The sequence below is a fragment of the Euprymna scolopes genome, chromosome 39 (assembly GCF_053919585.1).
Source record: "Euprymna scolopes isolate OS-2025 chromosome 39, ASM5391958v1, whole genome shotgun sequence".
Taxonomy (NCBI): domain Eukaryota; kingdom Metazoa; phylum Mollusca; class Cephalopoda; order Sepiida; family Sepiolidae; genus Euprymna; species Euprymna scolopes.
In genome coordinates, this window is record NC_136520.1 from 3,007,894 (window position 1) to 3,034,754 (window position 26,861).

The window sequence follows — 26,861 nt, forward strand, 5'->3', positions numbered from 1 at the left end:
CTAAGGCAATTTTTATGCATCAAACATTAAATCTTTAGTTTTATTTACAAAACTTAATAAACAAACGAAACAGTGCAGAGATCAGTTTACAAACTTTTTCATTTTATTTTTTTTCCAAGAGGGGAGGGCAATCAACTTGATTTTAGCGCCTATTTTCAAAAAATTGTACAGAGGTCTCTAATTAATAAAATTAACATAAACCATAGCAAAAAAAAAACAAAAAAAAAAAAAAAAAAAAAAAAAAAAAATGCTATTTCCCTGGTTCAAATAAAGCCTCTAGCGGCTTCCGTAAAAAGTATGCACAAACACAAAATGATGACGTGGCTGATAATGCGTAAAATGTTGGTGATTTTCCACAAAAATTTGGGCATACCTAAGGTACAGAATAGGTAAACACTCCCCATGTTAAGAATGGTTTTGTCAACAAACATGCACAACCTGAGTTGTCTGTTTTATTTGTTGATTTTTAATGTACCTATTTACTATGCCTCCCCACGGGACAGAGTTAGACACCAGGGTCGTTTTTTAACGTGGAGAAAAGGTACAAAAATAAAAATTGTCTCAGTCGTGAAGAATTTCTCCTCCACCGAAAGAGAACAAGAAATAGAAGCATCTGAAGAACAGATACTACACTTTGATCTTGTCCCGAAGGCCAAGGTACGAAAATGTAAAGGAAAGATTTATTTAAACAAAAATGGAGAGAATATTTGGGGGGGGGGGTCTTTCTTTTTTAACAAATTATGAACGTAGAGATCATGATATTTCAAATGAGAATTTTGGATGCTCTCCTTTTTCTTCGGCTAGTGAAGGACAAATCCTTTTAGACCAAGGCAATTTTTATGCATCAAATATTAAATATTTAGTTTAATTTACAAAACTTTTAATAAACAAACGAAACATCGCAGAGATCATTTTACAAATTTTTTCATTTTCTCTGTAAACAACAAGTATAAAGAAACTAGTGATGGGACGATTAATCGGAATCTGAAAAATCAGGGCTTTTTGGGGTATCGGAATCGGAAAATTTTTTAGCCTATTTTCTGATGCCGAAACTGATTCCTTAAATTTTTCACTGGTTGTAGTCATAATAAAATAAGTATTTATTGATTCAAACTCTGGAGTGTCTATATACACATACAACCGCACACACACACACATATATATATATATATATATATATATACATACACACAAACATATATATATATATATATATATATACACACAAACATATATATATATATATATATGCACATATATACACATACATACACACACATACATACACACATATATACACATATGCACGCACACACAGAAATATACGCACACATATATATATATACACACATACACATGCACACACAGAAATATACACATATACATGCACACGTATATATATACACATACACATATATATATTTTGCTCTCGAGTGTATATGAAAGTTCGTTTACAACACTCACGCTGTTACTGATGATGATGATGAAAAATAAATAAAGATGTAAATCCAACACAAACAAAATGCACAAATTTTTTAAATATATATTAGTGTTGGGACGATTAATCGGAATCGGAAAAATTTGAGCGTATTTTCTGTCAAAACCGATTCCTTTAATTATCTATTTTATTTTACTTTTTCATAAAACGTCTTCCATTGCTTGTAGTAATAATAAAATAATAAACATTTATTGATTTAAACTTCCAGTAAGACTAAAATCTATAGAACACCCCCCTCACAAGTGTGTTTTTACGTTTGAGAAAATATATGCACGTTTAACATGTGTTTTTATGGTAATCGGGACAAAATAACATTTTTATAGTTAAATATTTAGAGATTTATAAAGAATCGAAATCAAAATCTGTAATTTAGCACAGAATCGGTAATTGTATCGGAATCTGGGAAAAATATTGAAATCGTCCCATCACTAGAAGAAACGAAATTAAAAATAATTAAATAAAAACAAAAATGATTTTCTTATTCCGAAATATTTCAATAAAAATTCCATTTTTAACTTGATTACTAAATTTTAAAAAATTATTCTAGCAAATTTGAAGTTTCTCATCAACCTTTGCAAAGAATTTTGACTTGATTAAATAATTTGAAAAAAAAAAAAAATGATATTACTGCGTTGAAATAATAACGTTATTTAGAAACTACTCTTAACGTGCTCTCATTCTGTTAGCCATGACTGGATAGAAATCCCAAGTAATTGTGCAATCATATTTTTTAGTCTGCAAAGACCTGTGGCGCAGTAAATTGTAAAAGTGATCTTATCCTAAAGGTCGACGGTTCAATTCTCAGTGTTGATGACATTCAAAATACAATTGCGAATTACTTAGGACTGATGGAACAAGAACATGCTACCCCCATGAAGTAAATAAAAGGTTCCATCCAAATTCCAGAGTTCGACAAGATACACCTGAAGAAGGTCGGAGGTTACATCGATCAAAACGCTGTGAAATGATTTTCACAGTCAAGATGAGTGTGGCACAATGACGTAGCCCCTTTCAGGGGAGCTGGGGGCTGCTCAATTAATAACCCCTATATCTAGCTTCTAACCTTGTGCCTGACTTTGTGATGCAGTTAAAAACGTTTCATGCAGGTGTTTTGGGGTTTGGGAACGTAAAATCATGTCGGTTGGGTTTGAGTGACAGGTGTTATGAAACGTTTAAAGGTCAGATTTACACGCGGATATCTGAAGTTGAAAACTAAACCATTGTGTGAAACGCATATTTCCCTCTCTCATTCTCTCACTCTTTCTTTCTCTATTTCTATCATTGACTTACTTTCTCTCTCTTTCAATGAAGAAAGAGAGAATTAAATATAATTTGATTGTTGTAAAGACAATTGAGGTTTGCTCGCTGTACGCGATGGGTCGACTAAATATGTTTCCTAACTTGTTAACTGTTTAATAAATTATATTTTTATAAAAATATATTTTGTCACTATTTTCATACAAGTATTCGATTTCAGCATACCATTAATGCCGACCAACGACCACAGAGAGCTGCAATGAACACGCAACAAGCGACGATGGGAAGATGCCTGCAATGACCACACATAATGCGACCCGTAGCAAAGTTTCCGTTGTGTTTCCAGCATGTGCCTATCGTTTAGATATCGTTGGATATCGTTCATTCCCCGTGGAGCTGGTTGCATTCCCAAGACGTTCATCAACCAAGTAGCCCTCCCGGGGTGCGATAGTACTACATAGGGCCCAATGTATAACAAATGATACATAAAAAAAATATGACTAAAATCAAAGTAGCATCTACGTCTATTAATATTAAAATATTTTAAATTGAGTAACTATGGTAAAAATAATATTGGAGTGGAATTTCCCAATTAGGATTCGAGGAAGGACACAGGTACTGGCAGTAGCGTTGCATATATAGGAAACCATCTGCCTGGCGTGATTAATGTGCAGGAAAGAAAATTATGTTTTGAATAAATAACAAGAAATAGCAGTTACAGTACTAAATAGTCTTCAATGTTTGTCAAGTTTAAATAGTTACTTCTCTTAAGGATAGGTTTTGTTTTGCGTATACTTGCCTAAACCTAAACGTAGATTCCATGAACAAAGCTTCTTTCTTAGAACTGCACGCCTGTGGAATTGTCTTCCGTTTTCCTGCTTTCCGGCTGACTACAATATGGTTGTGTTCAAGTCTAAAGTAAATAAGTTCTTGATGAGCCGTTCCATATAAGTTATTAAATTTACCAAATTTTCATTACTAATGATTACTATATTGACCAATTTCTACTGTACACTCTTTAACCCTTATCCTTGAGTGGCCTCTGGGCCTTGATAATGTGGTGATGCCTTTGTAAAAAAAAAAAAAATACTTATGGTTTGTTGGTTGTTTTTTGTTTTACGGCATATCAACCCTTTCATGTTATTTAATTCCGAACCCAGTGATTTTTAAGACAAATTTTTTAATAGAATATATATATATATATATATATAACTACTTTATTTATTCACATAAATTTAATATACGAAAGTATAGATTTATGCGTAAACTTAAAGTATTTACTTCAAAAGTGCTCAATACGTAGGTAGAGCTAGTTAGTAATTTATAATATAATTTTTATATAGCTTAGTCGCCATATATATTTTATATATATATATATATATATATATATATATATATATTTGCAAGTCTGTTTCTATTTAACGCATTGTTGGGACCCTAACAGGTACTACCACTCCGGGTCAGAGTGGACCTGGGATCAATAGCAATTAAGGGATAGCTCATCACTCCTCAAAGCTCTCAAGCTGGGACCTTACCATCGGATATAGTTTAAGGTTATATCCAGGGACATTATACTTATGTATGATATAAATAAAATATAATCTCTACATTCCCTGTAGAGCTGGTTGCGTTCCCAAGACGTTCATCAACCAAGAAACCCTCTCGGGGAGCGACAGTACTACAAGGGGAGAACAGTAGTCCGAAGAACTCAACTAACTTATTCCTCATTTTTTTTTTAATTAGTTTATGAATTGCTCCTCTTAACTATCTCCATTTGTTTTGGCTTCATTAAAGACTAGCAGGTCGCCTGTTACATGATAAGGGCTGTCCCCTTTTCATGTAAGTATAAAAATAGAGAGATTTAGTGAAAATGAAAATGAAATAGCAATAGACGAAATTCGAACCTCGTAATTTAGGTTTAGAAATAGATTACGTGTGAGAATTAGAAAAAGGAATGTAAAGCAAACGATTGTTTAGAATAGAGATAAAATATTTCAAGAAAAGAATGTGCACTGTCAATTTTGTTATGAAAATTTAATTGAAAGAATGCAGCTATAAGATAATGTTTTTAACATATTGGAAAAATAGGTTACTGAGTATAAGTTAAAATTCCTTTTGTAAAAAAAAGGAAAAGTTTTGGACACGCATGTCCAGAACACGTGAAAGAAGGCACATGTTTTAACATGTGTATGACGTCATGGAAAATAGAAAGTTCTAGAGATAGTTAGAAAAACTTTAGAGAAAAGAAAGGAAAAACTGGGAGAAACTCAGAGGGAGTTTGAGAGGGACAGGCGACAGTCCAGTTTGGAATTCGAACGTCTAGAAGCGAGACGGTCACTTTGAAACTTAATATGTGAAGCTTTGAATTCTTGATGATGAAAACCACGGCCGGTCGTGAAGAAATAAACCCATCATGTGTTTTGATAAAGCTAGTCTTTGTGTTTGTGATTCTTACAAAAAGGTAAAGTGAAAATTGTATTCTATGTCTATATATCTGTGTTATAAAATGTCATTACATACACGTCTCGACATCTCATATCGACAATGTGAACTCTACATCTCATATCTACACTAAGACTGACTGAAGACTGTCTCCTCACTTTAAGAGCTTCTTATATCCTTCTTCAACACATCTAAGAATGAACATTTTAATATATATGAATCTTCATAACACGAACACGGAACAAACAATCTCTTCTAACAACATCCCTCTCTCTCTAAGACTAATAAGACTGAGTCTCTCTTACAACAACATCCCTCTCTCTCTCTAAGCATCACTTTTAAAACATAATAAATAATAATAAGACCTATATGTAACCTGCCCAGCGTTGCCTGGTCGTAAAATACTCATAAAAATTATATTTTAATTAATACAGATTTCATATTATAAACAAATACCGTAGATATTAAACGTAACGTTAAATTCCTTTAAAAAAAAAAAATTTAACTCAATTTCATCAATTTTTTTTTTTTTTTTTTACAGCGAAAAAAAGATTTGTTATGATACCGAGTAAAAGGTTCGATTTTTAGGAAGAAAAACTAGTATTAAAGATGGGAAGGGAGTGTCAGTGCTTTAACTGGAGTTATCTCCCCGTGGCGTTTATAAAATTCAAACAAAAATTAAGAAAAAAATCCAAGATGTCTGCTTTCAACGTGCTCTCATAAAAACGTGTTTTTTCGCTGTAAAAAAACAAAAACAAAAAAAAAAACTCAATCAAATTAAGTGACATTTTTTTTCGGAGATCTTCAGTCCAAAACGGATACGTACAATATAACCTATTTTTCAATATTTTCATTTTTTTCAATATCTTGATTAAACTGTACAAGTACCAAAAGTTTTCCACATGTCTGAATATACTATATACAAAGTTTCAAGTCTGTAGAGCAAAACTTTGTTGAAAAGTGTCTTCACACATACATTCACACTTTTGTAGTAAATGTACCCGGCGTTGCCCGGCATTAAACGTTAAATTCCTAAAAAAAACTTTTTACAAAGTTGGAAAATACATAACACTCATGTGAGTATTATGTATTTATCTAAACAGTCCACTTCTTGTCAGCTGAAACCAAATCCTAAAGACAGCGAGTCAAGTACGATAACAATTAGGCCAGCTTGACACGATCTTTAATAAAGCGTTTTAAAATCTACTTGTTCTTAACATAATGCAAACGATTCGCGCATGCGCAGTCATGAAACAGTTGACAAACAGATAAAAATCTCCGTGAACCAATTTTTCAATTTGGATCCCTTAGCAGACCTTTTTTCCAGATGAAAACTGATTAAAAAGTTTTTAACATGTCTGAATACCCTATATACCAAATTTCAAATCTGTAAATACACACACACATTTTCATTTTATAGATATACTAGCATGGGTGCCAGGGTGTTTGGAGGTGCGTGTTGAGGAAAAAAAAAAAAAAAAAAAAAAAAAAAAAGTGGTAATAGGAAGGCAGGCTCAAACCCATATGCGAAGGAGGAAAAGAACAGGAAAAAAAACGTGACGTCTTTGCTGTTACGACCACCGTCAAACCGGAAGTGACATAGGTTTAAATTAAGGCTAGACAATTGAAAAGAGGGGATGACTTTCGAAAATATCGGTGAAAAAAGCGACCCCTCCCTGTAGAAAAGTGCCCAGTTGAGGGCGAAGAAATTAATGTTTTTAGCCAATTTTTCGATATTTGTCGTCTGAAGGGTCAAGCTTCAAAACAATACTGATCTTATGAAAATCCGTCGCCTCTGTCGAAAGTTTTAGGCTGACATGGAAACATACATAGATTTATATATTTGTAGCTCAAATTTTCAACCAAAATCGATTGAATACCCTTTATGTAAAGTTTCAAATGTTTAGACCAGAAATTGTCTGAGTAATTTGGTAGAGACCGCAGAGGTCATTTTTTCTTTTTTAACTTTGACCCCTATTATGACCCTTAACATTTATTGTTTTGGGCTCAAATCAAGTTATTAAGTTAATGTCCAAGGAACCTATATCTAAAATTTCAAGTGTTTAGACCCAAAATTGGCGGAGGAGTTTGGTAGAGTTCTCAAAGGTCAAATCCTAGAGCTTTGATCCCGTAACAGCCAAATTTCTAGCCGAAAACCGATTACAAGGATTTTCCCAGATCTCAATGTCCTATATATCAAATTTCGAGTCTGTAGACTGAAAATTGACAGAGTTATTGTGTAGGGAAATGTACACAGACAGACACTTTCACTTTTATAGATATATAGATGCCCGGCATTGCTCAGTCGAACAATACGCTTAAACATGATATGCATTATTATAGAATCAATTCCTTATTGAATATTATATATTACGAGGAATAATTTGCTGGTGAACTAATTTGCAAAAAGAAAAAAAAAATAATGATAATAATAATAATAATAATAATAAAAAATATTAATGTCCTTCATCAAATTCCGTCTGTGTTTGTTTACAATATCATATCAGCTGATATTTGGACTCGACGATCTTAAAAATAGTCTTTCTTCTCTTATAGATAAAAATTATCAACGACGCGACCCGACCATGTGACTTTTCGAAGCAAAGTGTCTGTTACACCATGCTCCCATATTGAAAAGCGATTAGTTTTCCAAAGACTATAGCCTCAGTTACTTTTTAGGCACATTTAAGTGCATTTTATCTCCACTCAGTCTTCGCCACTTACAGTACCAAAGACTTGGGGTGCGTAGAGGACTACTATTCATTTTGCTTGATATGCACGTCTGTGCCATGTAAATAACACTCTTTTGTATTTCCTTCAGATATCCAATAAACCCTTGGTCATTGCGACACTCTAAAAAGTAAATTGTACTTATCGAATCTATAAGAAAAGAAAGACTATTTTTAAGATTGGATTTTTTTCGATTTTCGATACTTATCAGATGAATTTATGTATAAAACATATCTAAGAACACTGCCAGATATATAAATTACCTTTGTGTGAAATTTGAGAAAGATAGGCTCAGCCGTTTTGGAACACACACAAAGTGAATCCCATCAACCCAAGGTCATGAAATAAGATGGAAAGCGAGACAAGTACTCGAGAAAGCCAAGCCTCCTAAATCAAACATCTCTCGGGAAGATAGGCTGGCTATAAGAACCCTACAGAGTGACAGCAGTATAATAATTCTGCCAGCAGACAAAGGCAATGCTACTGCGGTGATGGACATGTCGGAGTACTCTGAAAAAATGGCAGGCCTAATCGCAGATGGTAGCTACGGTAAAATAAAGGACCCAACTTACACTGCATGAACTTCACCCACCCCCTTTATCCATTAACAAGTAAATAGCATGTCCCTAAATCACTTTCAGGAGTGTAACTAATCAGTAGAGATATAATCCCCCACAAACTAACCCAGTAACACTAACCACGCGGGGTCGCAGAAATACCTGGATTAGAACCTAGGCGCGGAGAAAACCCTCTCAGGGCTGACGGACCCAGTAGGTCTTCCCAGATCATCCGTCTAGGAGAAGGAAAACTCTGAAACTAAACCAAAGGGGAGAGAGGCCTCTTCAGTCTTGGATGACAACCTTCCTAGAGCTGGTGACTCAAACAAATTCCCCGGTTTGCAAACCTAAATTGCTTAAGGAGTAGATAGGCTCTGTCTATTGCCCGGCTTCCATACTCCTTCTTTGCCTATTAGTCAAGCGCAAAGACACTATCTCAGTGATTCGACAGAAACACCCAGCGGTAGATCTTGTTTCCTGGCTAGGGCAATGAACGCCGTTCTTCCCCATTCCCAGCACGCCCCACCCCTAAAACTGAACATCTGGGAGTGCTTGAGTATAAGATATGCCTGAGTGATTAGATTGGGTTGACCTTCTTCTAAAGGGTTGAGGGTACCGGATTGACAGTTCCTGGCTGCTGTTCCCGACTGGTAGTACAGGTGCCCTAACTCTTTGGTAGCGCTTAGAGCGGCTGCTCCATCAACAGTTGAATAATATCGGGTTGTTTGTATGCCATGACGCGCATGGAAAGGGACCCTGCACTCATCCCCGGTGGGCTTTCCTGAGGCCACAATCCTAATTGGAGAAAGGTCAGCTGATGGTCTACTTGTGATGCATGTCTGAAGCTCCGCATAACCTCTTGTTTAGCTCCCCCTTACCGAAACTCTTAAAAAAAAATATGACGACAGTACAATCTAAAAATAAGCTTAAACCAGGATTAGGGACAAACAAATTCAACTTGCCTCCTCCCTTGAGGCTCTCATTCATAAATATCCGTGGGCTTAGAACTAACTTAGCTGATGTTGAAGCATTTCTCTTAACAAATACCCCGGATATCTTAGCACTAAGTGAGACTAACCTACACTCCTCCATTCCCTCTAACCACTTTAACATGCCTGGATATCTCCCACTCTGCCGTAAGGACTCTGACAGACATATGCACGGACTTGGAGTTTACATTCGTAATACCCTTCCCTTGACTAGAGAAACAAACCTAGAAACAGATGATCAAGCCTTTATGTGCTTTAGACTAAACATGCAACACAATATTAGCTACTATTATTTTCTCTACCGCTCTCCCTCGACTCAGGACTGCTCCATAATAAACAAAGTATCTGACAGCATAGACACGGCACTGTCCCTCGACACTAGCGCACAAATACATGTGTTTGGTGACTTTAATGTCCACCACAAAAACTGGCTTGGATTCTCTACTCACACAGATGCAGCGGGCAGCACAACCCATAGCTTTGCTATATCTCACTCCCTATCACAAATTGTTACGTTTCCAACCCGTTTCCCTGACCAGGAAGAACAACACGCATCACTTCTAGATCTGTTTTTGACCACAGTTCCCGATGACTGCATAACGAAGGCCCACAGCCCACTCGGGAACGCTGATCATGCAGTGATAATGGTTGAAATCGCCCTAAACTCTAGACCCAAAACTGAAGAGCCAGTGCTCAAAACAACAAGATATTATAATAAGGCTGACTGGGAAGCCATCAGGGAACTAATTAGAGATGCTCCATGGAAAAATATTTTCTTTCTCCCTGCTGAACAATGTGCAACCGAGACCACTGACTGGTTCAAAACTGCAATCGAAGCGCATGTTCCCATGCGGAAATTTTATAGTAAGCCCCACTCTCCCCAATGGTTTACGTCGACTTGTGCAACTGCCATTGCTCAAAAGCAGCATGCATACCATAGTTTTAACCGACATAAGTCCAGTTCAAACAGACTGAAGTATATAGAAGCTAGAAATAACATAAATAATCTAATAAAATTCTACCCATTAACGATTACTACACCACCATCTTACATTCATTAACCCTTATCCTCGAGTGGCTTTCGGGCCCTGATAAGTGGTGACTCAAGTAAAAAAAAAGGGGGGGTGAGCATAAGAGAGAGAAAAAAAGAAACCTTTTCAGGCCGTCATTTCAAAGCTTAATGCTTCTCTTCAGACGAAAAGCATTTAGCTTCGAAATTAAAAAAAAAAATCAACAAACTTTATTAAAAAAAAAAAAAAAAAAAAATGGCAACTTACTTGGTTAGCGCTGATTCCATTCTGGCAAGAAAACACACCAACATGAAACGATACTTTTTCATCTTGTCCAAGAGTATCCAAGCACAAATTACTGGCGGGATTCCGCACCTAGAAATAACAGACCACATTATAAGACTTCTTCAGGTGTATTGTTACAAGACTTTACAAAACAAGATGCAAAAACATTTAATATGATTGAACGAAAGGAAATACTGTCTAGAATTCACTCGTATAATAAAAAAAAATTTTATTTGCAAGATGAAGACATTAGTTATTTTTTTTTATATGATGTCAATTAAAATGAAATTCATAAGACTTAATTTTCAAACTAAATCTTTTGTTTAATCAATGAGGGTAGTATGTTCTCGTTGCATCAGCCATGATGAGATACAAGTAATTTCCAATTGCCTGCACTGAGGATTGAACCTGCAGAAAGGTTTGACTTAGTAAAACTGAATTTTATCCATTATATGAAGTGGAATGACGGAAGCAGATTTCATCAACTTCAATCCTTCCACACCACTTGTATTGAACGAATACTGAGGATAATCTAGCCTGAGAAGATCTCCAATGAAGACTTACTAAGGAGATGCCATCAAGAAGATATGGGCCTAATCATCAGAAAACGGTGATGGAGGTGGATTTTTTTTTTTTTTTACACAGTGATCACCACTTATCAAGGCCCGGAAGCCACTCAGGGATAAGGGTTATTGCAAGTACATTACGTTAGTGTGGAGATTTGATGAAGTGTTTACTTAAGGGGGCGGTTCATTAGGAATTTGTTAACATTGGACTTGAACACATCCAAGTTGTAGTCCGGAGGGAAGCAGGCAGACGGAACAGAGTTCCACAGGCGTGTAGTTCTAAGAAAGAAACTTTGTTCATGGATTGGGCACGTTTTCTAGAAAAAACCACAATCAATCGCAAGAACAGCATGGCACTGGATCCCATCATTCTTCAGCATTCCGATCCATATAACGGATAAAATTCAATTTTACTAAGTCAAACCTTTCTGAAGGTTCAATCCTCAGTGCAGATGGCAAAAGGAAAAGAGGAAGACCGAGAGAAACTTGAATGGTGGAAAGGAAGAGGAAAGCTATGCAGCATTCTTGGGATTTACTGGCTAGGCTGGCTCAGGATAGGCAGAGGTAGAGGGGATTTGTTGCTGCCCCACACACCACTGGGTGTAATTGATGATGATGATGATGATGATGATGATGCATTGTTACTGAGAGAAGAAGTTGAATAAAAATGGGATGGTCGAACTCGAGAATTTTTCTGTCGAACTCGGCTGAACCGTTGTGAAAATAACTTTCACGATGAGTTAGTCCAAACATTATAGAAATAACGCATACATCATCATCCGATAAATTCAGAAACATGACGAAAATGGACTGGAGAAAAAGAGAAAGTTTAGTTTAGAAGTCAGTTTCAAAACTTCATCCGACACCTGCCAGAAAGTGAAGCAGACATACACATATGCAAATCATGACACGATTATTCAAACTGTTCCAATCTTGAGTGTTAATCGCACGTTTCTTAAGGTGCAGCTGATTGAACACGAGAATCTGGTGAACTCAAAATTGCAAATTACTTGAGACTTCGACCCATAGCAGACAAAATGAAGGCATGTTATACAGTTGCGACTTTTTTTTTTTTTTTTACACAGGAATCACCACTTATCAAGGCTTGGAGGCCACTCGAGGATAAGGGATAGCGTAGTAATCATAAGTAGTCGGGATTTTGTAAATTGGATTACTTGGGGGGGGGGACGGTTCATCAAGAACTTGTTTATGTTGGACTTGAAGACAATCAAATTGTAGTCAGCTGGAAAGCAGGCAAACGGAAGAGAGTTCCACAGGTGTTCAGTTCTAAGAAACAAGCTTTGTTCGTGGAATCTATGTTTAGGTTTAGGCACAGATAAAGAGTGGGGGAAATTATTGACAGTGGTTTCAGGTAGACGAGTGTTTTTCATGAAATATTGGCGAGGGGGGGGACCATAGATTGAAGTTCAGATTAGCACCTGCCATGGAAATAACGATAAAGCAGAGACATGCTCACTACGTCTCTTCTGTGGGAAAAAGAAGGTTGCAGGAAAGAGAGAAAAGGACACCCCCCCACTAAGCTACGAAGTCTATTTTGAAGAATTCTACTTCTGTGGTTTAAATGGTGAGAGTCGAGCTAAAACCACCATCAATAATTTCCCCCACGCTTTATCTTGAGAACTGCACGCCTGTGGAAATCTCTTCCGTTTGCCTGCTTTCCAGCTGACTACAATATGGTTGTCTTCAAGTCCAATGTAAACAAGTTCTTGATGAGCCGTTCCCCTTAAGTAATCCAATTTACCAAATTTACACTTCTAACGATTACTATGATATTGTCCCATTGACTACGGTACACTCTTTAGCCTTTATCCTCGAGTGACCTCTGGTCCTTGATAAACGGTGACTCCTATGTAAAAAAAAAAGATAAATAAATAAATGGTTCCGTGCAGATTCCTGAGTTCGACAAAAGATTCCCGGCATTACTTCCCCTTGTTTTCTAGACTGTGGTAGATGATTTGGTGTTCCTGACGAAACATCTTCCAATAGATATTTTGTATTATGATATATAATATTATATTAATGTAATATTCATTATTAACCTTTTAATGTGAACAATACTTACTTCTATTTTAAAAAAAAAAAAGTGTAATATTTATTTCTTGGAACTTATTTTTTTTTATGTAAAATTTTTTTTGTTTTACAGAAAAGTATCATTCTTATGCAAAACTAATAAAAATCAAAAATAATAAATACAAATTATAATAGAATGATTATAAAAATAATAAAAAAAATAAAGATTAAAAAATAAAATAAAATTGCAATAAAATAAAAAATAAATGATAAAATTATAAAAACAATGATAAAAATAAAAATAAAATTATAAAATAAAATTATAAATTAAAATAAAATTATAAAATAAAATTATAAAATAAAATAAAATTATAAAATAAAATTATAAAATAAAATAAAATTATAAAATAAAATTATAAAATAAAATGATAAAAATAATAAAATAAAATAATAAAAATAATAAAAATAAAACAAAAATAAAAAATTAATAAAATGATTGAATAAAAATAGTAAAAAAATACTAAAAATAATAAAAAAATAATAATTTATCTAAAAATGTGATAAACTTTTCAGTTAAAATATATCTGTTGGAAAATGTTTCGTTGGGGACGCCAAATCATCTATCACCATCAAAGCAAGAGAAGTAAAGCAACCATGAAATATCTCGAGAAATATGCCAGAATGCAAGAGTCCCAAGTTCGACACAATACACACCTGAAGAAAGTCGGAGATTACATCAACTGATGCGTTCTAAAAATAACACTCAAGATGAGAACAGTAGTCCGAATAATCCAAATAATTAAAATAATCAATCCTCATCTAAAAAATTTTTTTTTTTTTATCTAAACTTCTCACTTACCATTCCCCATGCGTGAACATTTTCGTCCGGAATAAACTTTTCAGGATAAACATTATCCAGATACCATTTAAAACTTTTACATTTTAGGTTTTGCCGTAAGGTTTTTCGTTCCGATACGTCACCATAGTCTTTGCCCTGTGAACAAGAAATGAGAAAAGCGTTGCGACATAAAAATTGAAGGGAAAAAACAATTTCCAAATAAAGGATGATCGTTCCCTCCTACCCCGAAAAACATCAGCCGTAGAATTGTTAAATCTTTTTTTTCCTGTGTTACGTTTTCACCCCAAACAAGGCACAGTGCCACTTCGAAATAGAGGGTTACTTTCAGGGATTGGTTGGTTGGTTGTTTTTGTTTTACGGCATATCAACCCTTTTCGGGTTATTTAATGCCGAATCCAAAGATTTTGAAGAAAAATTTTTTTAATAGAATATATTTGTTGTTTTCACGTCGGTTTCTATTTAACCCATAGTTGGGACCCTAACAGGTACTACCACTCTGGGTCAGAGTGGACCTGAGAGCAATGGTAATTAAAGGGTGGCTCCACACTCCCCAAAGCCCACAAGCTGGGGCTTCAACACTGGATATAGTTTAAGGTCATATCCAGGACCCCCATTGAGGGACTTTTACCCTCTGCAGGGGGGCAGTCGGCGTATTCTAATGCCCCACTGACAGGGCCTACTATCAGGGACATAAGTTGCAAGAATACTTTGTAGGGAGTTGAGCAGCAAGATGTTTGTTTACATTACACTTGAACTTCTGCATGTCAGTACAGTTGGGAAAGCAGATTCCTGGAAGGGAGTTCCAAAGTCTAACAGTTCTGGGGAAGAAACTATTAGAGTAGAAGGCTTTCTTATATTGTGTGGGGTGGGATTTTGCTATTTGTCGAGTTTGTCAGAGGATATTTACGTCGAGGGTGTAGGAGGGCTTGAAGTTCGTCAGAGCATCCACCATTAAAATACTTAAAATTTGCAATTCTTTCCATAATCTTTGGTCGGAGGAGGTGAAAGAGACTCAATAACTCGCACACTAGCACTTTCCATCTCATGCACACATTCCTACATGCTAGCAAAAAGTCAGGTGAATAGAGAAGAATTACTACTCCATCACATGCACTAACAAGAATAAGGTAAACCAACACACATACATACAAATGCCACGCTGCCAAATACTCGCATACACATTTCCACACTATGAAGATGTTGACAGACTCAATTTCTTTCCTCATGAAGCACAGGTTTGCATAAATGAAGATTTACTGAAAATAATTTTTATATTCGTAACTCTTATCAAACTCTGTGCTCGTGGGGAGGTAAGTCAACAGGAACGCTGAATTAACTTATCTCACTTGCCTGTAGTAAGACCGAGAGGCAATTCCATATGCTCTTTTCTTTATTATTTCCAGATGTAAGGAAGTTTTCACAGGAACCTGTGAATTGAAAGTTTTTTTCAACCAACGAAAATAGTTTCAAACCAAAAGTAACACATAGATGTGAAATTAATAAGCCATACTCCATTTAAAAATTGTAATTCAGAAGTATGGTACTCTATCTTTGGAGTCTATTCGCCGTGTGTTGTGGTAGTCCCTTTTTCGATCCGAAAATCGTTAATAATGGTCTGTGGTTTGTTTGTAACATTTCTTTACCGCGAATATAATGCTTGGTGCCGCTTTTTCAATTTGTGAGTAGTTCTTTTCGGCTGGCAAAATTGATCGGGATGAATGTGCTATGGGTTTCACTTTTCCATCATCCATTTTATGTAAAATGCATACTCCTATGCCATAGAAGCTAGCATCGCTTGCAACTATAATTTCACGCTTGGGATTATAATGTGCCAGAAACAAGTCAGACGTTAAAGTCTTTTTAATTTCCCGAAATGCTTCTTTGCACTCTTGCGTCCAGACCCATTTTTGGTCTTTCCTTAACAGTTCATTTAAAGGCGACCTTACTTTATGCATATTTGGCACAAATACATTGTAGTAATTTGCCAAACCTTAGAAACTTTGTAAAGACGCAATATTTTCTGGGGCAGGCATATTCTTTATTGCACTCGATCTATCTGGATCCGGCCTTCTTTCATGTTTATCGATGATTTGCCTCAAGTATTTTATTTTTTCCTATTTTACTTTAAATCCATAATCCTAGAAACTTAGAAAATCATATAAGACCTCGTCAACAAACTCAGTTCTTTCTCCGAATTTCTCAAGCCAGGCAAACCTTAAACAGAACTCCAGAATGCCTACTTAACACTGCTTTCTGTGCCTTTGTACCAGAGGAGATGGAAAGGACTCAATGACTCACACACTAGAATTTTTCATCTCGCGTGTACATTCCTACATGCTTGCAAGAAATCAGGCGAACAGAAAATAATTACTACTCAATCCCATGGATTAACAAGAACAAAGTAAACCAACACACATACATACAAATGCCACCCTGCCAAATACTCGCATAGATTTATTACTTATGCATGCATATTCACACTCTGAACAGGTTGATATACACATCTCTAAGCCAACTTTTCTCATCAAACCCAAGTTTGTATAAATTAAAATTTATTTACTGAAAATAACTTATCTTTTGTATAAAAAAGCTTTGTTATAAAATTTTATCTTTATCAATTTTTCATTTAAAAAACTGGTTATGTTTTTAGTTAGCACTTGCTAACTGGTGACCCCTTTATTTTCTCATTTCTATATTAATATGCATGCCTGTTTTTATATATGTGTGTATGTGTGTTCCAGCAAATAACCATGCATCTAAATAATACTAGTTCTATATATAAACATTTGAGAAAAGAACATAGCTGTCCGTCCACCAATCTTAGAAAGGTCCTCATTGACAGCATAAAAATTATACAACATGAAAATAGTATTAAATTATTGAAGCGTCATATATTAGAACCCTTCAACCCACTATAAATGATATTGCATCCGAGAAAAGCAGTAACGTTCTAAAATGTCTTGTGTAGTTCGTATTGGACGGACTTTGTCAACGGTGTCCACGAACTTGCTGATTTTAATACTCGAATTTTTAATCAACCTTTATTTTTAATCAACTTTTCATCGACTACATATTTTAACTTATCACCGCCTAACACCATTTACTGTATATTTTAGTTTTCACCTTTAATTCTTATTTTTGCTCCTTTGCACTTTTACTTCAACACCTGAAGATGATTCGTGGATGAATCGGAAACGCTCGTGACAGCAACAATTATGGAACTTTTAATATTTTGACTTTGATACAAAATAGATTATACGGAAAAATCGAAAAATTAAAAAAAGAATCAAATCAAAACGTCTCCATTGCATTTAATGATATTTTCTTGAATATATATATATATATATATATATATATATATATATATATATATATATATCAGCAGTTCCGCCCGCCTTTGCTTGGGCCCTATGTACTGTTCATAAGGTTATATGTATATATATATATATATATATATATATATTAAAAAGTATGAATATGCAAAGTAATGCCTTTCTGTATAGTAGTCTTCCTTAATTACCATAGAGAAAAACAGACATTTTTCACTTTTATAGATAGATAAATTGGATGCAATATATATTAATGATTTAAAAAGTATAAAAAAGAAAAGACTCATGCGCCACGACCGAGAATCGAAACCAAAATGTTCAGCTTACGATTTATTTTGCTTCTGCTGTCAATGACTGGGCTATGAAAACATGTTTACTGCAAGGCTAAAAATTAAAACATGAACTAATAGCTACTACGTCATGCATTTGTAATGCCGACGTTCGACCTTCACCTGGCAAATTTCTTTTTTTTTTTTAATTTTCACATTTTTGCACTGATTTTTACAGGCTAAAACACAAACATAAAGTTTTGCATGGATTCAAATATCTTATATATGAAGTTTCATGTCTGTAGACCAAAAACTCTAGGAGGAGTTTGGTAGGCAACATTTGTTAAACAAAAATATATATGTATACATAAATATATATGGAAACAATTTTGTGTTTACTATAACGTTTTTACGTAAATATTATGCAAGTATAAATCATGTCGAATATCTGCATGAATATAATTACACATAATAGTTAACTAAAGATGATCATTCCCTTAGAAAACCGAAGAAACTAATAGGGAATTAATTAAAATTAATGTTTAAAAGAATATGCAAATTAGCTAGATCTTTTGCTAGTGAATGCATTTCCACAACCCATATAAGAAAACTGTATTTTTTTTTAATAAATAGAAAATAGGATTTTTAATATGAATATCAATACACACAAAACAAAAACGAATTTATAGGAGTATATATATATATATATATATATATATATCTATATAAATAAAATGAACTCATTTTTTCCCGTCGGATTTTGACATTAATAGGATTAAAAATCAAGATATTTCATGCAAATATAATATGCACAAACGGCAGAACAATATCTGAGGTGTGTTATAGGCTTATTATTTCTCAAATTCCTCGATAATCTTAGATTTCTATACTTTTTCTGCTGAGAAGTCACGGCCAAAATCGGTTAAGATCAATGGAAGTGGTAAAATATTTTCTCTCTAATAAATTCCTCCTCCCCCTGCCACCACTTAACACCGTTTAAGGATCGTTCACAAGGAACAGTTGAGAAGAGAACACCGGTTTGGCTTCGTAGTTCTTTCATGTGAAGTTATTTAAAATCACTAAACTAAGCTGCAGTGCTCTGTGGCGTAGTGGTTAGCGTGCTGGACAATTCACATTATATTTTCACGTTCGCGCCGACCTACCGTAGTCGTTTTTTTTTTTTTTCCTAAACAACTGGAATGGACTTTTCTTGGTGGCCGAACTGTTAACGTTGCAGATGTTTTTTTTTCACACTTTATTTTCCTACTTTTACTCATGACTCCGGGTTTGATCCTTCCTACTTACCTACTATAACATTTTTTAAAACTCCCCCCCCCCGTCCCGGAAACAAACACTCGGGCAACGCCGGGTACCCCCACTAGTATATATATATTGTTTGTTTTTGCGATACGTCTTGAATGAATTCAATTATTTACAAAAGTCCATTTTCCCTTTAACCAATTTGGTACCCCACATGGGGAGCGGCATATATATTATTTTTTTTTAAATATAATTATATAATATAATTGTCCACGTGTTTTATCGTCTCATCAGAGTGGCTGAATCTAGCGAGATTCGAAACCGGGACCCCATGGTAAGAAGCCTAAACCCTTACCCCTCAACCACCTTTGATGATTGTTCGGATATATTGCGATTTACGTAGATGTTTTTGTTTTTGCTATGCGTCTTGAATGAATTCAATTATTTACGAAAGTGCATTTTTACCTAAATGCGAGTTGGGAATAATTTTCCCTTTAACCAATTTGGTACCCCCCACATGGGTGTGTGTGTGTGTGTGTGTGTGTATATATATATATATATATATATATATACACTTAAACCAATCTACCGATCAATTACAAACCAACCCACCATATAATAATCCAGCACCAGACCTAACGGAAAATAATCACAATAGGCAAGAGGCAATATATTTTGGTTCCACATCTGGCCTAATAAAACATAGAATTTCAACGCACAAATATTCTTTTAAAAATAACTCTCTGCCAAACCAAACTACTCTATCCAACTATATTTGGCAACTCAAAAATAGCAATATTTCTTTCAACTTGAAATGGCGAGTAATTGAATCTTGCAAACCATATAAACCAGGAGATAAATTCTGTGCACTATGTACAAAAGAGACCCTAAAAATTTTAAAATATGAAGATATAAAAAAATGCAACCACCCTATTAAATTCAAGACAGGAACTAATATTCACATGCAGTCATAAACGTTGGTTTAAATTTAATAAATATAAACCACCTTAAATCATTAAAAATTACTTAGTAAAAATGGATTACAATTTATTTTTTGGAATAAATTAAGTTAGACTAATTATCCCCCTTGCACCCTTTAATTAAAGAAAATATGACTAATTATCCCCCTTGCATTATGTAATTATACAAACAACATTCGAATTATAAATCGTGGCGTCTTTAAATCAAAAGTATGCTAACGGAAATAATTTATTGCACGGGCGTCCCTTTTAAAAATTCATCATTCGATAAGGTGAAAAGCCATAACAAACATCTATATGAGTACTTTAACCATAGTTCCTGATTTCAAAAGGCGAAAAATTAAAAGGTAAATTTTTGTACCTATATTTTTATGTATATACCTGTATATCTATGTATATGTATATATGTGTCTATTTTTTCATATATATGCATGTATGTATGTGTGTATGTATAATATTGTACTTAAACCAAATTTATAATTTAAATTCAAATTTATATTTTACTCTATTTCTTTTCTATCTCTAACCCATATTAATTTTCTTATCAATTTTAAATCCAGACCTTTATTTTAATTTTTTCCAGATATATCTGCCTTACTTTTAATGCTAGGTTTATTCATGGTGTCTTTTAAATTTAATAAAAACCCTTCACAATTTGCCGACGAGGAAACCTTGTTTATTAAAAAACTATATGTAATAATTATTGTCCGTAACTTGATGTCTACCACAATAAAAACACTGTTTTCCGAAACGATCGTACAAATAATTGATTTTGTTGTTGTTCCTTCTTATGAAACGGATTTTTAATTTAATTATAATTTGATTTTTAAATTTTAAATTATCAATCACATTACTATGTATATATATATCCTTCATTTTCTTCCCTTTGCTAAAATATAACTTATAAACTCAAATTCATATACATTAAGACACTATTGTCATCTGAAATGGCCTCTACCAAGGCCAGGGACCATGCCACAATGCCACTCTTAATTCTGTTGCTTCGCCCACCTTCCTCAGACCAAATGAATATGCAGTTAATCTAGACGTTAAGCTTATCAAGGCCCAGAAGCCACTTAGGGATAAGGGTTATTGAGTGTACAGTAATTAATGTGATAGTATCGTAGTAATCATTAGTATTGGAGATTTGATAAAGTGTCTTACCTAAGGGGGGGGGCGGCCCATCAAAAATCCGTCCATGTTGGACCTGAAGACATCCGAGTTGTAGTCAGGTGGAAAGCATGTTGGTGTGTTTTTCTTGCCAGAATCGAATCAATGCTGACCAAGTAAGTCAGCATTTTATTTATAAAATTTGATTCGTAAAAATTTCAGAAACAAAACATTCAAGTTTACTGGAGTAGATATTAACTTTGCTGACCACCTCAGCAAGATGTGACGAGGTCAGAAAGTGGGGATGTCAAGCCAGCACCCCTAAAGTAGGAGCATTCTGGCCTAGCAAAAATTGCCTAGGCATCCTCATTGGCATTCCCCAGTAGGGGCGCTTCAGGCAACAAGCGATAACTTTGCCCTCACCTAAAAGCTGGGTGACAAGGCCTGGGAGGGTAGACCTCTAAGTAGGAAATACACAGACGACGTGCCTCAGTCCGATAGATTAAAAGGGAGTTCCTGGCCCCGCACATGTCGGGCAGATTGCCATTTTCTTCCAGTGGTGATGAGAGGCTCGAAGATGAAGATGGTCGCAACCGGCCAACTGCGGTTGATAACAAACATTTGAAAGCCTTGATTGAAGCCAATCCTCACAAACACGAGAAGTTGCTGTTGAACTCGGTCGACCACTGAACAGTCGTTCGCCATTTAAAGCAAAAAAAGTTGGATAAATGGGTGCCGCATGAATTGAACCGTAATCAAAACAAATCTTCATTTTGAGGTGTCTTATACGCTCTTTCTGCGCAACAAAACAACCCATTTCTCAAGAGGATTGTGACGTGTGTTGAGCAGTGGATCCTCTACGACAACCGGCGACATTTGGCACAGTGGTCGGATACTGGAGAAGATTTACAACACTTCCTGAAGTTGAAGTTGCACTAAAAAAAGGTTACGGTGACTGTTTGGTGGTCTGCGGTTGGTCTTATCACAACTTTCTGAATCTGGGCGAAACGATTACAGCAAAGAAATACTGCCGATAAATTGACGCAATGCACCAGAAGCTCTAACGTATGTGCCCGAGATTGGTCAATATGAAGCGACCAATTCTTCTCCATGACAACGCTCGCACACATGTTACTCAATTGACACTGCCTCATCCACCATATTCACCAGACCTCTCGCCCACCGATTATCACTTTTTCAAGCATATCGACAACTTCCTGCGCGAAAAATGCTTCAAAAGCCGAAATGATGCCAAATCAACCTTCAATGACTTCATTGCTTCCAGAACTCCGGATTTCTACACAAATGGGATAAATAAACTTGTTTCTCGTTGGCAAAAATGTGTCGATTCTAATGGTTTTTATTTATTATGAAAGAAGTTATGATCTTTTGAAGTTGAACGTCAAAAAACGACATTATTTTTGCACCAACCTAATCTATATATATATAAAAGCGAAAATGTATGTGTGTATGTTCGCTTTTCCGCGATGTCCGCAAAAGGCTTCTTTCGGAAAAGCGCTCGCTCGCTTCGCAACTTCTTAAAACTGTTTATATCATCCATAAATTGTAATATCTCCGAGTTACCCACGGACCTCGCCTGTCCATTTAATTTTATTCACTTTCAAACCTTAATTATTCCACATTTCCCCGCATCGGCACGCGTTACATTCGCTTTTCGGTATAAACAAAAGCGAAACTCAACTCTAATCACAGGCCCAGAGCCAGTTTGTTCAATGTCGACTTCGTCATATCAGACGGGCGAGCGGGTTTTTCAATTGACCTCATTAAAAACTGTCCCGCACAAAATCGCCGTCACGTCGATCAAAAACACGCACCTGTTTCTTTTTTCACACTTTACTATTTTCCAACTGCGCGGCGTAAAAGCTTCCTTTTTTTTTCTTTCAGGCCCACCTCTTTTTTTTCACACACACCGAGAAACACCCGGGCAACGCCAGGTACCCCGAGCTAGTACATCATAAGTCTCTTTATCTTGTTAACGTCGTCTATTGAACGTGCCATACGTTTTTATGATAAACATCCCAATTTCCCATTTCAGCATAATTACAAGAGCTGATTAAAAAACCAGTTCAGTGCACGCCTGTGGAACTCTGTTCCGTCTGCCTGCTTCCCTCCGGACTACAACTTGAATGTCTTCAAGTCCAATGTTAACAAATTCCTAATGAACCGCCCCCTTAAGTAAACACTTCAGCAAATCTCCTCACTAACTTAATGTACTTGCAATAACCCTTATCCCTGAGTGGCTTCCGGGCCTTGATAAGTGGTGATCACTGTGTAAAAAAAAAAAAAAAAAAAAAAAAAAAAGGTAACAACCTTAACACATATCCCCCCCCAGTCTCTGCCATACTCTTCAGACCCCTCACCTACTGACTACCATTTTTTCAAGCATCTCAACTTTCTGCGTGAGAAATACTTCAAAAACCTAAGCAATATCAAAAACACCTCCAGTGATTTCATTACGACTAGAAAGCAAGACAATACCCTTGTTTTATGTCGGCAAACGTGTGTCGATTCTGATGGTGCTTATTTTGACCAATAAATTTTGGTTTGAGCCGAGATATGTTCATCTTAATTTATAAGTTAAACACAGCAAGAACTAAATGTCCCCCCCTCGCCAATCTTTCACGAAAAACACCCGTCTAGCTGAATCCACTGTGAAAAATTTCCCCCACTCTATATCTGTGCCTAAATCAAAACGCGGATTCCATGAACAAAGCTTCTTTCTTAGAACTGCACGCCTGTGGAACTCTGTTCCGTCTGCCTGCTTCCCTCCGGACTACAACTTGGATGTCTTCAAGTCTGATGTTAACAAATTCCTAATGAACCGCCCCCTTAAGTAAACATTCCATCAAATCTCCACACTAACGTAATGTACTTGCAATAACCCTTATCCCTGAGTGGCTTCCGGGCCTTGATAAGTGGTGATCACTGTGTAAAAAAAAAAAAAAAAAAAAAAATGTGCGTTGTACATGATAAGTGTCTTTATCTTTTTAACATGTCATCTATTGAATGCGCGAGGTCTTCAAATATATTATCATCTGGTTTATAAATGCTTTTCAAAACAACGCAAACATACGTTTTTATAATAAACATCTTAATTTCCCATTTCATTATAATTACAACGGCTGATTAAAAACCAGTTCAAGGTAACAACTGTAATAAACACCCCCTCCCCTTGACTCTTCTCAAAAAAGAAATAAAATAAAAAAGTATCAGTTGATCGAGTACAACTAATTTGAATTGCCCAAATCAGCGTGACAAATGCACACCGGATCATTTGTTCGTTTGTCAAAGTAAATCAACCGGCTATATCGATATTTCTCACACCCGAGGCTATTCTTTATATCTTCAAATCTAATGTACCGAATATTGTTGTCGTATTTGGTGAATCTCTGTCTCATTTGAGAGTTGTTGATAAATTGCAGAAATGTATTTGCAATTTGCTCCCCGCCCCTCTTTCTCTGCAACCTCTCTCTCTCTCTCTCTCTCTCTCTCTCTCAGACGTAATATTACTAGTCTCAGTCCTTTCCTACAAATACTATTATGGTATTTATTCTTCAGAATTGTCTGATTTATTCCCTCCTTCCTTTGTTCCAGCTCATATCATTGGTCTAGTGGTCTCCACCAATTCGCTATTTCGATACATATACTTATCCAGTTAGAAAAGTAACTTATCTTGTCTTTGGTAACAGTTGTTTCTTTCACCATTTTTTCGTACCTCTGTGGATTGTAAAACAAACCTACCAAATTTAATTTAAATAAAAATAACACTAGTATTCAAAACAGTTATTGGGAAATAGCGAAAAATAAAAAGTCAACTTTTATAGGTGAGGATCGATAGAAACATATAAAGTCACATGGCTCAAAGGGAGAGTGTGCGAGAAAATCGGCCAATCTAGTGGATAGATGTGCAAGTCAAATCTAATCAAATATCTTTTCATAGCATTGTTCCGGCATTCAACTGAATATCTCATTAACTCTTAATAGAAACAGATATGAACTCACATGGTTCAAAGAGAGAGCGTGCAAACGAAAAGGCCAATCTATTTGAGATCACACAGTGCAAAAGATCAATAAAATGATATGGGCTGACAAAATATGATTCATTAGTGTATGTATTTTTTTTTATAAAAATTTCTTTGTACCAGTAAATCTCTTCGGTGCATATAGAATAAACGTCGATATCCATCCATCCAAACTTCAGCCAGTCGCATCGAGTTGATTCCATGATAATCTTTTTTACCTGAAAAAAAAAAAAAAATTCTTTAAATGAAGTGTTTTGTTTTATTTTGCTAAAATTTTTAATGTAGCAGTTGCCCATACAATTTTTAATGTAGCAGTTGCCCATACAATTTTTAATGTAGCAGTTGCCAATACAATTTTTAATGTAGCAGTTGCCAATACAATTTTTAATGTAGCAGTTGTCAATACAATTTTTAATGTAGCAGTTGTCAATACAATTTTTAATGTAGCAGTTGTCAATACAATTTTTAATGTAGCAGTTGTCAATACAATTTTTAATGTAGCAGTTGTCAATACAATTTTTAATGTAGCAGTTGTCAATACAATTTTTAATGTAGCAGTTGTCAATACAATTTTTAATGTAGCAGTTGTCAATACAATTGCTAATTACTTAAGACCTCTATTCAGTCATGGCTGACAGAACAAGAGCATGCTACCCCTCAAACTATTGTATAAAAAATAATTTTATGAAATCAACAGTAGATTCTCTACAGTGCAATATAGACTACAATGTATTGTGGATTAAGTAACTGCGGGGAGACATGTGAAACTACTTTTTGATGCACTGCGGTGGGTCTCCAATTAGAGTAGGCAATCAGTCGTTTTGATTGAAAAATTGGGCGATTTTACTGATTTTGGTGACAATAAAATATGGATAGGCGAAACATTCATTGAACATCATTCATTCCCGGGCAACGTCGAGTTTCCCTCCTAGTACTTAATATAAGAGTGAGGGAAATGGAAAACTAATAAAGAAAATAAGAGAAAGGAAAAGCGAGGAAGGGGAGTAGATTATGTGTGAGAGTAAATAAAAAAAATTATTGTGTTAGAGATTGAGTACATGGATAGAGGATAGACGATAAAGTGTATCGTAGAAAATGAGTCAACAGAGAAAGGAGAGAATGGGAAAAAAAGGATAGTTTTTTTTGTTTTTTTTTACTTGAAAGTTTTTGGTTTTTTTTACTTGAAAAATTTTTTTTTTTTACTTGAAAAATTTTTTTTTTTTTACTTGAAAAATTTTTTTTTTTTACTTGAAAAATTTTTTTTTTTTTTTTACTTGAAAAATTTTTTTTTCTTTTACTTGAAAAATTTTTTTTTTACTTGAAAAATTTTTTTTTTTACTTGAAAGTTTTTTTTTTATTTTTACTTATTAATTTGTTTGTAAACAAGCTGATGGATAGAGCACTGTTGCGACAGGTGGTGTGGATTTAACACACACGCAAGTAGAAATATTTACGACACTGATTTGTGGCCCGATGGTTAGAGCTGCTGACTCATTGTGACAGTTGTAGGTTCGATCCACGGCTAGGGAAACGTGCATGTCTAGCTGCACTGATGAGTGGTGATACAACGAAACAGTATCATACGTGAATGACATAATTAATGGAATGATTCCAATGTTTTTCCAGATTCCGAAACAATATATATA

General features: G+C 35.1%; 1 protein-coding gene across 5 annotated transcripts in view; it reads right to left on the reverse strand.

Moving 5' to 3' along the window:
- LOC145263611 (putative N-acetylgalactosaminyltransferase 9) overlaps positions 1 to 26,861 on the reverse strand; it is a 272,142-nt gene that overhangs the window by 11,609 nt on the left and 233,672 nt on the right. For all 5 annotated transcript variants that reach the window (XM_080120454.1, XM_080120453.1, XM_080120451.1 and 2 more), the window contains 3 exons: positions 25,336 to 25,433; positions 14,225 to 14,359; positions 10,751 to 10,858 (listed from right to left, as the gene is read on the reverse strand). In XM_080120454.1, coding sequence (XP_079976580.1) covers positions 10,751 to 10,858; positions 14,225 to 14,359; positions 25,336 to 25,433 — 341 coding nt within the window. The remainder of the gene's footprint in view (positions 1 to 10,750; positions 10,859 to 14,224; positions 14,360 to 25,335; positions 25,434 to 26,861) is intronic.